General features: G+C 41.0%; 1 protein-coding gene across 2 annotated transcripts; it reads left to right on the forward strand.

Annotated features, from left to right (window-relative positions):
• Positions 1-3571: 3571 nt before the first annotated feature.
• On the forward strand, positions 3572-10634 carry LOC106572219 (coiled-coil domain-containing protein 22). Of its 2 annotated transcripts, none has more exons than XM_045696010.2 (15): positions 3572-3954; positions 4465-4642; positions 5273-5405; positions 5609-5715; positions 6033-6117; positions 7779-7948; positions 8066-8278; positions 8416-8607; positions 8745-8981; positions 9080-9190; positions 9299-9406; positions 9540-9635; positions 9776-9835; positions 9973-10047; positions 10193-10634. In XM_045696010.2, exons 1-15 carry the CDS (start codon positions 3905-3907, stop codon positions 10304-10306), a joined length of 1929 nt encoding a protein of 642 aa, XP_045551966.1. In that variant the 5' UTR covers positions 3572-3904; the 3' UTR covers positions 10307-10634. The 2 variants fall into 2 exon arrangements, with proteins under 2 accessions (XP_045551966.1, XP_014001685.1); XM_014146210.3 differs by having other exon boundaries at positions 9080-9181.
• The last annotated feature ends 2229 nt before the right edge of the window (positions 10635-12863 follow it).

Here is a 12863-nt window from a genome sequence, read left to right on the forward strand (position 1 = left end):
TTTTTTTTTTATTCATCCAATTGCAATGGTGGCAACTTCCCTCTGTTACTGTATCTAGTATTAAGCTATTTATATGATACTGTACCAAGGCTGAGTTTCTGAGTGAGTGAAGGAAACAAATGTGCCTGGAAAAAGGGAAAGTATATGGCAGCACATAAAACACCCTCTGACCCCCCTTTTCTGTGCAATAAAGCGGTGTATACATAACATATTCTGTATGGCTTATTTGCTGTGTAAGGTTTATTTGATCTAATAGATATGTCGTAATGCTTAAGTTGTTGCGAGTGTACTGATATAAGTAGGACACGTGACATCCTGGGAAACTTTGAGAATTTATTTTTGTATCGGACTTGTCTCGAGTTGGCTATGCATATTCATGGCATGAGGCTAGTTGCGCAGCATCGCTCTCCATTGAATACAGGCAGTTGACGTCAACATGTATCCACCAATCCAAAGAAAGGATAGGTGGGAGCTAGACAGCCCACTGTGCCGCTTTGTAGTCTCCCATTGTTAGGGCAGAGAGACATGTATCTTGTCAGTACATCCATAATCTTTGACACAGACCACATGAGACAGCATGAGAGGAGAATGTACACAACACAACAACATGAGGGATGGATAGAGACAGTTCCTGAGGTAGCTCTACCCGATTGATAGTTGTAGTATACCTCCACCCCAATGGACATGTATTTTTTCATCACTGCCACAGTTGTTATTATGTGTAGAGTGCTATTTCTATGTATATTGTTGTTTTTTAATACCATTTTCATTATTTTATTTAACTTAGTCCTGCATGTTGGAGTTCGAAGCATAAGATTTTCACTGTACCCTGCAATCACACCTGCAACCCAGTACATGTGACTATTAAACACTGAATAGTAGTTGGTAATAAGCAAATCTTGAAAGTATGCTTTATCTACTTTGAAGAACTACTAGACAGATTTTGTCTGACGGCTCTGCAGCACAGGAATCTACCAGCTAGCTAATAGCCTAGCTAAATAGGATGACTCAATTGAGAGAAACAGAGATAACGTTACTGTCACGCTCTGACCTAGGAGAGCTGTGTTTTTCTGTTTATTTAGGTCAGGGTGTGATATGGGTGGGCAGTCTATGTTTTTTGTTTCTATGTTTTGTTCTTGTTTTTCTAGTTCTAGGTTGAGTTTTGATGATCTCCAATTAGAGGCAGCTGGTTCGTGTTGTCTCTAATTGGAGATCATATTTAAGTTGGGGTTTGTCTATGGGGTTTTGTGGGTAGTTGTTTTCCGTTTTGTAAGTATTACCTGACAGGAACTGTTGGTTGTCGTTTTTGTTGTTTTCTGTTTAGTGTCTTCATTAAAGTAAATATGAGCACTCTACACGCCGTGCCTTGGTCCCCTTTATACGACCCTTGTTACAGTTACATGGTTATCTGGCTGGCTGCTACTGCCTGAGCAGAGATGAGATGATGACTTTAGGAAATGAAATAATAATGTCATCAAATAAAAAAAAGTTATATACACAACTGAAATATTTTACGAAAGTATGGTAATGTGAATAAATTATGGTTAATAAGTATGCAGTAATGGACAGTCACTACCATCATTGGGCTTTTAATAATTGTTTTATTCTGTGTTGTTAGACAATGGAATGTTTTCAATGTTTGGCAAATTAATGTTCTCAATATTTGGCTTTGGAATTTCAATTAAATAGCTCTAAAATGATTTCAATTTCATAATGTATTTATTATCGAAACCGAAATCAAATGTTTTATTACTTTTACAAAACAGAACCGACCTCAAAAAACACTAATCACTCAGCACTAATAAGTTATATTCTTCAAGAATCAATGGGTATATATCACCAATTTAAAAGTCAAAAAATGGATGTAACAATCACAGATTGCCCCCTTTAAGTGAAGCAGTGAAATATAGTCATAGTTAAATATATTAAAATAGCTTGTCTGATTACTTTGATAGACTACTTATTAACCTTATTACTTAGGAGTGTGGGGCAGTTAGATCCCATATTTCATCACAAATAACTGTTCAGATTAGTAGACTTTTACTAACAAGGAATTAGAAAAGTTTTGGGCTATTATTTGGGGAGAGCAATAGTAGAAGAAGTTTAGAAGTTTGTTAGTGTTGAAAAATGTTGACTTGTTTAATAGTAAGTAGCCCAGAAGTACTTGTAGCAGTAATAGTGTAATAGTGAATAGGTAGGTAGGTTTTTATGTAAGTTGTTGAGAAAGTTCAGTTGTTTGTAGAAGTTGAGATGAAATGTAGTTATAATAAATATAATTAGAGTGTGCTTATATAGTCCTGTTTCACTGTATGTACAAATGGGTAACCTGTACAAGTGTTAGGTGTGAAATGGAAATGTTTTTCTGCATATCCCACTTCCCCTTTGGGGTCACAGCCAGGGGATCAGCCATTATTGATGGCGACCATGGACCAATTACGGTTATTTGCCTTGCTCAGGGATTGGACCCAGCAACCTTTCAGTTACTAGCCCAACGCTCCTAACCTCCATGTTACCTGACGCCCCTATTTGATGTGGTTACAAAAACAGCTGCATCGTTTGTTTGGTATACTGTTCTGATTTCAGATTTGAAAAGCAGGAAGTAGACCAAGATTTCATAAGTTGTTGGGAAAGTGGTCAAAGTAGCTGATTTGTGTCAAAACTTACATTCTTTACAGTCAATAGAATGTTGGAATTCAGGGGAGTTTTCAACAATGGGAGCTTTAGAATGTTAAAGAAATCCCATTAATGTGGATGAAGGACAAAAAGTATGAATGTTATCAAAAAATGGTATACAAGCACACTGGTCCTGACCAGTCTACACATTTTAAAGTTTGAATTATGTTTCTATCTTAAAGGGGCAATCAGCAGCTGAAACAATATCAAACAAAGTGAGCTCCCCACCCCTGTTTCGGTAAAAGGCTGAGGGATGGGGCTGGAGAAATGTAACCACTCTCAAATTCATAGATAGAGCTATGGATGTAAGGGCTGACTCTCCATGATATCAAAATTGTAGTTTTAACCATGTTTTAACCATGTTTTGAGGCTGTATAGTGTTTGTTTACATATACTTTGTTTACAATGTTTGGAGTAAAACAAGCTTATATTTTGGGTTATGATGGGTTATGATAGTTCAACTAAGCTCATGAGGCATTTATAAATTATATTCTTCAAGTATTAATTGGTACATATCATTAGTTTATAAATACAAACATTGATGTAGCATATGCAAATTGCCCCTTTAAACAGTGTACAAAAAATGTTCTATCAAATAATAATACGTCCGAAATAAGTTGTACAATATTTAAAGTGTGATTGACAAGTCCTATTAACAAACATCCCACTGAAAACAGGCACACGTCTAAAATAATACAATTTCTAAAATGCACATGCCAAATCGCAGATGCCAGTCATGGGTTGTCAGTAAGCGACTTGCTTGAGGGGCTTGCTGGGAATCAGAGTTTTACTTGCCCAGCTCTCCAGTTTTTTATCCCAACACTTGCAGAAGATTGTTGAAACTCAGCATCCCATAAAGCACTGCTACCATGTACTCCTCCCATACGACTTCCTGCCTTTAGTTTAGAGATGCACAATTTTTAGATTACACGAATGTGTTAGTTAGCTAGCTTTCGTAAAATGAAAAGCAATTTGCGAGACATTTAGGGAAACACACAGTATTTTTTAAATGGAACAGTTGCTGAAATAGCCAGTGCCTTTTGTTCATGCGCTGTGGAGTGATAACGTTAGCTTAGCTAGCTAGTTCGCCAGCTAACACAGGCTCGCTAGCTAGCTTTTTCCAATGGAAAAGCCTGTTAAACCGCTTTCTAGCTAGCCAACAGAGCCTAATTATATGTAATTTAGGGGAAGATTTTTTTTCAAAAGGAATTGCAAGGCACTTCTTACAGTGATGGATGAAGTTGATAAGATTTTAATTCACTCGCTTAGACAGACTGGCACGTAAGTATCTAGCTAGCTAAAGTTAGTTTCTAACATTATCAATAACCTGTTGTTGCTAGCTAGCAATTTAGTTAGCTAACGTTTGCTAGCTTATGTGTCTACTGTAGTGAGTTAAGCTAACTCTTGTCTTTGATTTGATAGCCGCTGATACCCAGATCTACATTCACTCACCAGAGCCAATAAGTTATCAGCTAATATTTTCCTTGTGAACGTGTGTTGAAGTGTAGAGCGCAAATCATGGCTACATTCATCCAAACGTTTAAAATGTGCTTATTTTGTTCTAATAGCTAGTTGTTTGATTTTCACTCTGCCAATAATAAAATATGTTCGATAGTGTAATGAGCAGAGTTCGTCTATTTCTATCTAGCATGTTAGTTACACCACAGAACTTTGAATGTAATTTGAAAGTTTGTAACCGGCTGATCACATGACTAGTGAGAAGTGTGTGTGTGACACAAGTGGGAAGTTAACCCTGTGCACCTGCACCTCATGCTGTGTCTGTTTGCACAGGGACGTGGGGAAGGATGTGCAGAGTGTGAAGCACTTCACCAGTGAGCTGATAGTGGAGGCGGTGGTGAGATGTCTGCGAGTGATCGACCCGGCCCTGGGAAGCGGACTGTCCCCCTCCTTACCCCCAGGCATGTCTGCCCGCTTCCGTGTGGGCATGAGCCTGGCACAGGCCTGTCAGGTGAGAGGTCGAAAGGGATAGTCATAGTGCTCCCCCTCCTGTTGTGAAATGGGGCTCACTTTTGTTGGCTGTAAATGGATAACCATGCATGACTTAATGATGTACCCATTTGACCTATACCCCCTTTGCATGACACTCAATCCAGGGTTTTTTTTGTATTCTGAAATGACTTTACTGTCATTAGATCAAGCTCAGTTTTTCATGGTCCCAAGTTTGGACATAGAAGTCATTCAGCAACCAATTTGACCTGCTACAATGTGAAATCATGTCATACAGACTAATGCCATTCCATCTCATTGAGCATAGTTTTGAACTGTTTTTGTTTCCTCGCTTGCTTGACTCTATTGAATAGCCCAATTGCTTGCGTAACTTCAGTTGAGTGATCTCCTGAGATTAACAGTTTACTTACAAGGTTTAGAATCTGCCAAGTGTGACTACATTTGGTTTGATCATTTTGTGAAGTAGGCTACATCATTGGACATGTTCATGGAAATCTCAGACATTTCTGGTTCCATTTCTTACCTGGAATGACCCTCATGTTCTAAAGGGTGAGGGTGAGGCATTATGCTAAGGTCAATGACCTGTGTATGAACAGACTCCATAACGAGGTTGACATGTGTTTATTTGCAGGACCTTGGCTACAAGGGAGAGATTGGCTACCAGACCTTTCTGTACAGCAATGAGCCAGAGATCCGCTCCCTGCTCATGTTCCTAGTGGAGAAGCTGCCCAGAGAAAGTGCTGAGGCCTCGGACCAACCAGCAGGTACGTACTCAATGTCCCAACATTGTACTTCTTGTCATTAATAAATACCATTCATCCCTTAGCTTTAGTTCTCCCCTTATAAATTGGTTTTATTTTTTGCTTTCTGAACTGTAATCTGATCAATAAAAAGACATTGAATGTTTGAACTTCTAAAATGACAATTATCTGAAAGTATTTGTCTCATACATTGTACCCCCTAACAGGTAAATCGGCCCTCCTCCAGAAATCCATAGCTGCCCAGATTAAAGCTCAGCTGGCCTTGCCCTGGCTCTCTCCATCCTGCAGACTACCCCTCCTCTGTAAAACACAGGTACGTCCTGCTAGCTATGCCACAAAGAATTATCAATGACGTGGCCTAAGTTTAATATACACTGACAAATAACTGGGTTTCCTAGATCATGAAGTAAGCTAGATTTCAAGGCTGTTTAGTGAAAGTAGTGAGGCAATAATGACTTTCATGTTCATCCTGTTTTTCATGACTTCATGGATATTTACTCAAGTCAATATTACCCAGAACTACAAACTTCCAATTTGAATCTATACACACTTCCTATTTGAATCTATGCGTCTTTGTGTCAACAGTGTTCCCTCTTATTGTATGTGTTCTCACTTCACGTTTCTTTTTAGAACCCAGGACCGTCCCACAGTTTCCACTCTCAGACTCTTAGTTTACCCCACTGCCTCAAAGTGCCTGGGAAAAAGCAATTGAAAGGTAAACCCCAGAATACACAGAGCCCTCTTAACTTACTGTCATTGCATATCATTCTGTAATCCAATTCTTCCAGTTGTGTAGGATTCTGAATGAGTAGCCTATATACAGTACAAGTCAAAAGTTTGGACACACCTACTCATTCAAGAGTTTTTCTTTATTTTTACTATTTTCTACATTGTAGAATAATAGTGAAGACATCAAAACTATGAAATAACACGTGGAATCATGTAGTAACCAAAAAAGTGTTAAACATATTTTAGATTCTTCGAAGTAGCCACCCTTTGCCTTGATGACAGCTTTGCTCTTGGCATTCTCTCAACCAGCTTCACCTGGACTGCTTTTCCAACAGACTTGAAGGAGTTCTCACATGCTGAGCACTTGTTGGCTGCTTTTCCTTCACACTGTGGTCCAACTCATCCCAAACCATCTCAATTGGGTTGAGGTTGGGTGATTGTGGAGGCCAGGTCATCAGATGCAGCACTCATCACTCTCCTTCTTGGTCAAATAGCCCTTACACAGCCTGGCGACGTGTTGGGTCATTGTCCTGTTGAAAAACAAATGATAGTCCCACTAAGCGCAAACCAGTTGGGATGGCGTATCGCTGCAGAATGCTATGGTAGCCATGCTAGTTGTGTGCCTTGAATTCTAAATAAATCACTGACAGTGTCTCCAGCAAAGCACCCCCACACCATTACACCACCTCCTCCATGCTTCACGGTGGGAACCACTCATGCGGAGATCATCTGCGTCTCACAAAGACATGGCGGTTGGAACCAAAAATCTCAAATTTGGACTCATCAGACCAAAGGACAGATTTCCATCGGTCTAATGTCCATTGCTCGTGTTTCTTGGCCCAAGCAAGTCTCTTCTTCTTATTGGTGTCCTTTAGTAGTGGTTTCTTTGCAGCAATTAGACCATGAAGGCCTGATTCACGCAGTCTCCTCTGAACAGTTGATGTCTTACTTGAACTCTGTAAGGCATTTATTTGTGCTGCAATTTCTGAGGCTGGTAACTAATGAACTTGTCCTCTGCAGCAGAGGTAACTCTGGGTCTTCCTTTCCTGTGGCGGTCCTCATGAGAGCCAGTTGCATCATAGCACTTTTTTTTTTTTTGACTGCACTTGAAGAAACTTTCAAAGTTCTTGACATTTTCCGGATTGACTGACATTCATGTTTTAAGGTAATGATGGACTGTCATTTCTCTTTGCTTATTTGAGCTGTTCTTGTCATAATATGGACTTATTACCTATTTGGTAAAAAACCATCTTCTGTATACCATGGTTACCTTGTCACAAAACAAGTCATTGGCTCAAACGCATTAAGAAGGAAAGAAATTCCACAAATGAACTTTTAACAAGGCATACCTGTTAATTGAAAACTATTCCAGGTGACTACCTCAAGAAGCTGGTTGAGAGACTGCCAAGAGTGTGCAAAGTGTTATTTCATAGTTTTGATGTCTTCACTGTTATTCTACAATGTAGAAAATAATAAAAACAAAGAAAAACCTTGAATGAGTAGGTGTGTCCAAACCTTTGACTGGTACTGTACATAAGCAGGTGTTCCATTAGGCTTGGTACAAGATCTTCTTTGCCACTGAAATGAGAGCATATGGTGACAGTTCAATACCAGTATACCACGTCATTCTTTTCTCCCCCTCTTCAGAGGAAAATGACTACCACAGGGACTTCCTTCCCCCTGTAACTGCCCAGCCGTCGCAGCATGCCTCCGTGCCGGCCTCCCTGCTGGAGCAGCATGCAGGGGAGCTCAGTGCCACCCAGGAGTGGGAGATCGAGTGGAACAGCCAAGGCCTCCTCTCCCGCCTCACACCCGAGGTATGCTCTTTAAGGGATAGTTTAAGTTTTTGACTTGAATTTGAGAACAATAATAATATTTCTGTGTTCAATGCAGTGTTTTCGTCTGTGAACTCCTGTCTCCTCGTGTCCACCCAGGAATATCGCTCCAGGAAGCGTGCCCGTCTGCAGAAGCGCATCGAAGAGCAACTGCGCACTGCGGCCCAGACCCGCCCGGACACCCTCGGTGCCCACGGGTCGGGCTCTGACCTCACAGAGCTGCTGCAGTGCTTCGGGGGCTCTCCCCTCATTGGTGACATCCTCGCCAAGGGCACCCGCTTCACCCACACTGAAAAATTCACTTTCACAGAGGTGAATAATGGGTTAAACAAAGCCTGCTCCAAAGACATTGAGCAAGATCTCCAAATGTTCCCCCTTTTGATTTCCAATCTGAATCCAGCCTTTGTTTCTCTCTAACCGGTCCATGCCTCTCTCTGTGTGTTTGTCAGGAGCCTGAGAAAGCTGCCAAGCAGATGACAGCAGCGGCCAACTCCCTCCCCAGCTCACATCAGTCGGAGGAGGATTTGCAGGCCCGACAGCAGGAGGAGCTGGCCTCCCTGCAGCAGCAGCTCCAGCAGCTCTCCCTCAGCCTAGAGGAGGTGGGCGGAGACATGAGGCAGCTCACTGTGTCCATACATCAGGTAATTGGAGCCTCTCTCTTATTCAAAATAGACAAACTGTATTTGCGTAGACCTCGGACCAGAGTTACCACAGTGGAATGAACTATGACATGTAAGATGTAGTCACCCTGCGACACTTGTCTCTTGTCTGTGTGCAGGTGTCAGATGAGCTGAAGCAGAAGGAGCTGAGCAACACGGAGGAGGAGGACTCTGTGCGGGTAAAGAAGCAGACCATATACCTGCTGCCAGACGGGGAGAACAACCTGGCCAAGCTGCAGGCCCTAGTGGAGGGAAGTGCCGAGCGAGTGGTCAACCTGGCCGCCCAGTGGGAGAAACACAGAGCTCCACTTATCGACGAGCACCGCAGGCTCAAGGAGCTCTGCAGCAACCAAGAGGTAGCGTTCATCTCCTTAGATATCCCCAAGTGTGTGTGTGTGTGTGTGTGTGTGTGACAGAAAGAAACTCTTAATTCAACTTCCATTCTTTTCTCTAGGTGGAGTCCTCCCGAAAGCTATCTGAAATCAAAGAGCTTCACGAAAAAATCAGTCAATCTGCGGAGGAGGCCAAGAAGAAGGAGGGACTCTATAAACAACTGGTATTAGAAGTAATTAAATGTATTTGCGATGATTTACTTCCACAATGTGTATTAATTTGGTTCCTGTCCAAGCATTATGTCTAACACCAGTTTTGGGAAATCGGATTTCTCCTTCAGATAACAGAGTTTGAGAATCTCCCCAAAGATATCTCCCGCTCAGCGTACACTGCGAGGATCCTGGAGATCGTTGGCAACATCCGGAAACAGAAGGAAGAAATTACAAAGGTACACTGTCTGAGACACCTCACATCAATACAGTCCTGAGTATCTCCTTAAAAACAAAGTAATTAAAACTACATTTTAATCTGAGTAGAGTGATTATAAGTATGGTATTTGTGTGTCCCCTTTTTCTCTGTAGATTCTGTCTGACACTAAGGAGCTGCAGAAAGAGATTAACAGCCTGACTGGAAAACTGGACCGAACGTTCGCTGTGACTGATGAGCTGGTCTTCAAGGTAGAGCACCTAGCAAGAGAACTCCATGATTTTACTTTTTTTAAATTAGAGGTCAACGGAATACCTGATTTTATTTCAATTGTTCTCTATACCACAGTTTTCTTCAATTGCCTAATCATACTTTTCCTCATACTGTGCAGGATGCGAAGAAAGACGAGTCTGTCCGCAAATCCTACAAGTACCTGGCAGCCTTGCATGAGGTAAGAGCTTGTTGGCAGAATATAACCTTAGAAACTGAAGAGCAATGTGTATATCCTTGGGTGTGGTGCACAGTGGTAATTTTAGGGCCTTATAACTATTGGTTAGTTGTGTGACTTGATTCTCTTTCCTGGTATAGAACTGCACTCAGTTGATCCAAACTATTGAGGACACTGGCACAATCATGAGAGAGATCAGAGACCTGGAGGAACAGGTATATATGGACCTCTTATTTTATACCAAACCACTAACTTGCACTGCTACTGTACAACATAAGGCATAGTTTGTGATTTTATTTGGCATAGCGATATAGGTCTGACTTGGTATAGCAAACTTTTAAAGTTCCCTTCTCTCCATAGATTGAAACAGAGAATGGTAAAAAGACTGTGAGCAACCTGGAGAAGATCCTGGAGGACTACAAAGCCATTCGCCAGGAGAACTCTGCTCTGGCTGCCAAGATCAGAGAGGCCTGACGTAACCCTCCTCAGCATGATGCACCGTAGTGGCCTCCTGACTTGTCTGCTGGTCAAACTGACCGGTAGGTAGCATGCCCTCGAGACTGCCTGTCCTGTGGAACCAAGAAAGCACACTCCATCTCGTCTCAAGACTTTCAACGCTTTCCTTCGTCCAACGTCACCTTTGGTTTTGCCTTCTGGGAGCACTGACAGCATATGGGGGAGGGGAGATTGAATTTTGTACTGAAAAATACTTCATTTTTTATGCACAAACCTTGGCTGATCAAAATCCATGCAGGATGTAGAAAAGAGATGTGTGATGCATAAAACAGTGATGAATTAATTATACTTGCCTTGCATCCCTGGTGTCCCATACTGGTTCCATATTGATTCCACACAATCAAAAAATAGGTTCTGTACAAATGATGCTCTCATACTTTCTATTAGAAATGTGTAGTAGATCTTATCTCAATTGCAGTAGTTCTGATTGACCCATCAAGTGAATGTCTTGATGATCGAGGTACAATTACACAAGCACTGATTTATGTCCCTATTCATTTGAGTACATCAATCATTACCTACATTCTTAGACCAGTCATTGGAAATTAATGATTGATTTAGAACTCACGAGGTCGTTTGAATGTCATCCAGTCCTAGACTAGTAAACCTAGTCATTGTAAGCGATTCTGGTGAGGTTAGTGTGCTTTGAAAATGTCAGGTCTATGTACCCTCAAAGTGCACCATGTTTCAGAAGTAACATGCACCATCACAATCCCCCTGAGTAATGGTTGCTGTACAAATGACCAGCTTTAAGCTTTTTTTTAAAAATGTACAATACTTAAAGTAATCTTGATACTATTTTGAAATGCAATGCAGTTCCATGTGTTAAGGTGAATTTCTTCATTTTGCCCCTCACATTCCACAGACAAATGAAGGGCTAGGTATGGCCTATGATACCGTTGACTTGTGCAGAAAGAAATCCATGTCATATTTTGTCTTACAAACTGGAATTGATAAGGAGATTACTAGGTTTGTCCTTTCTAGGTAATTCTCATGCCTTGAAATCAAATGCTGCTTTTGTCTCTCTTTTGCTGAGTATTATTTGGCTTAGGGTAAATTGCCTCGCCTTTTGGGCATTGATCTCCTGAAAGGGCCAAGATTAGATAACAAATAAGCTACATTGATTGACAATGATTCATGCAAAACTTGTATAAAAATGATACAAAAATGTTAGTCAGCAGAAAATTAACATTTAAATGAAAGTCCTGCGCTATGTTGCGTTTTCTTTCACACGTTAAGGTTTAGTTAATGTTGAAATGCTGAAACGTCCTTTGCATCACGTTTGTAACCTGGCCTTTTTTTCCCCCATGATCCAGTGGGAATGCCTGTTGTACTGGCTCTTTAGCTCTGTTTATACCTGGTGCCAACATGTGTCCTTTGTCCAGATCTTGTCAACGTTCTAATTGTGCCACATTTTTTTGACGGGTGTAGACGATTAAAAGACACGTGATCAGATCTTCCTGATCACCTCAGGTGGTCAGGCACTCATTGGCTGTGTTCACACAGGCAGTCCAATTCTGATCTTTTACCCGTTTATTAACAAAAGAGCTTATCTGATTGGTCAAAATGCCAATTAGGGAAAAAAGAATTATGCAGCCTGTGTAAGCACCGCCATGGTGTCTGGATATCAGCCAAGTGTTAACAGATCCTGATGGTCAAACTAAATCATCATACTGGCCTCTAAGATCATTGACACTGAGTACCATTGACTTATGGCATCAGCAATTGTCTTAAAATAAATACATTCATATTGTTTTGAAAGAATATCTGTCAAAAATGTGCATGCAGGGAGACACCAGCTAATCTGTTCATAATGTGGACAGTGGCTGGGTAGATGCATCACCTGGATCAGATCACAAAACTCACATAACACATGTAAACAAGGCTTCTTGTTTTTGGAACATTTGCATCAGGCACAAATATCCATTATCAATCATTAGTATATCCACACGTACCTCTCTTGGATCCATCACAGTTATTTTCAAGAATGTACTTGCAATATTGAGTTGCATGTATTAATATATTTTTAATATTTTAATATAAATTGATGTGTTCCAAACTGTAGTCATGCAGTTACAATTGACACATGCCATTGCTGGACATGGTTGATCTCGTAATATTCACTAGATGGGCTACCAACCGTAATTTGTTACTGCGGGAAACCACTTGCTGAATCCATTGGCGTCTAATAACATGTAACGCTAATTTTTACCAAACTTTTTCACCACAGACAATTTTATTAAAATACGATTATTAAAATAAAACCTAGATTTAATCAAATTATGGTTCCCAGGTTTTATAAATATTTCATCCATGAAATAAAACATGAGATGCTTCAGCCAGCTGGAGGCTGAGATCAGTCACGTAGCAGGCGTAGGTCGAACTGTGCATGGAAACACATTTTGGGAAGACTGCATTCTTTCCCACCATAGGCTGAACGTGAAATCAGTCATCGTCTCACGGCGCGTGATTCGATGAGGATGTTGAGACCACAGAGGAAGAGGCGAAGCGAGAG

Source organism: Salmo salar, chromosome 15 (genome assembly GCF_965601325.2).
Source record: "Salmo salar chromosome 15, fSalSal1, whole genome shotgun sequence".
In the NCBI taxonomy this organism is placed as follows: domain Eukaryota; kingdom Metazoa; phylum Chordata; class Actinopteri; order Salmoniformes; family Salmonidae; genus Salmo; species Salmo salar.

Coding starts and splice junctions, on each gene's coding strand:
- LOC106572219 (XM_045696010.2), top strand. CDS start 3,905: ATGGATGAAGTTGATAAGATTTTAATTCACTCGCTTAGACAGACTGGC. Junction 8,279..8,415: donor AAAAATTCACTTTCACAGAG/GTGAATAATGGG, acceptor TGTGTTTGTCAG/GAGCCTGAGAAAGCTGCCAA. Junction 8,608..8,744: donor TCACTGTGTCCATACATCAG/GTAATTGGAGCC, acceptor GTCTGTGTGCAG/GTGTCAGATGAGCTGAAGCA.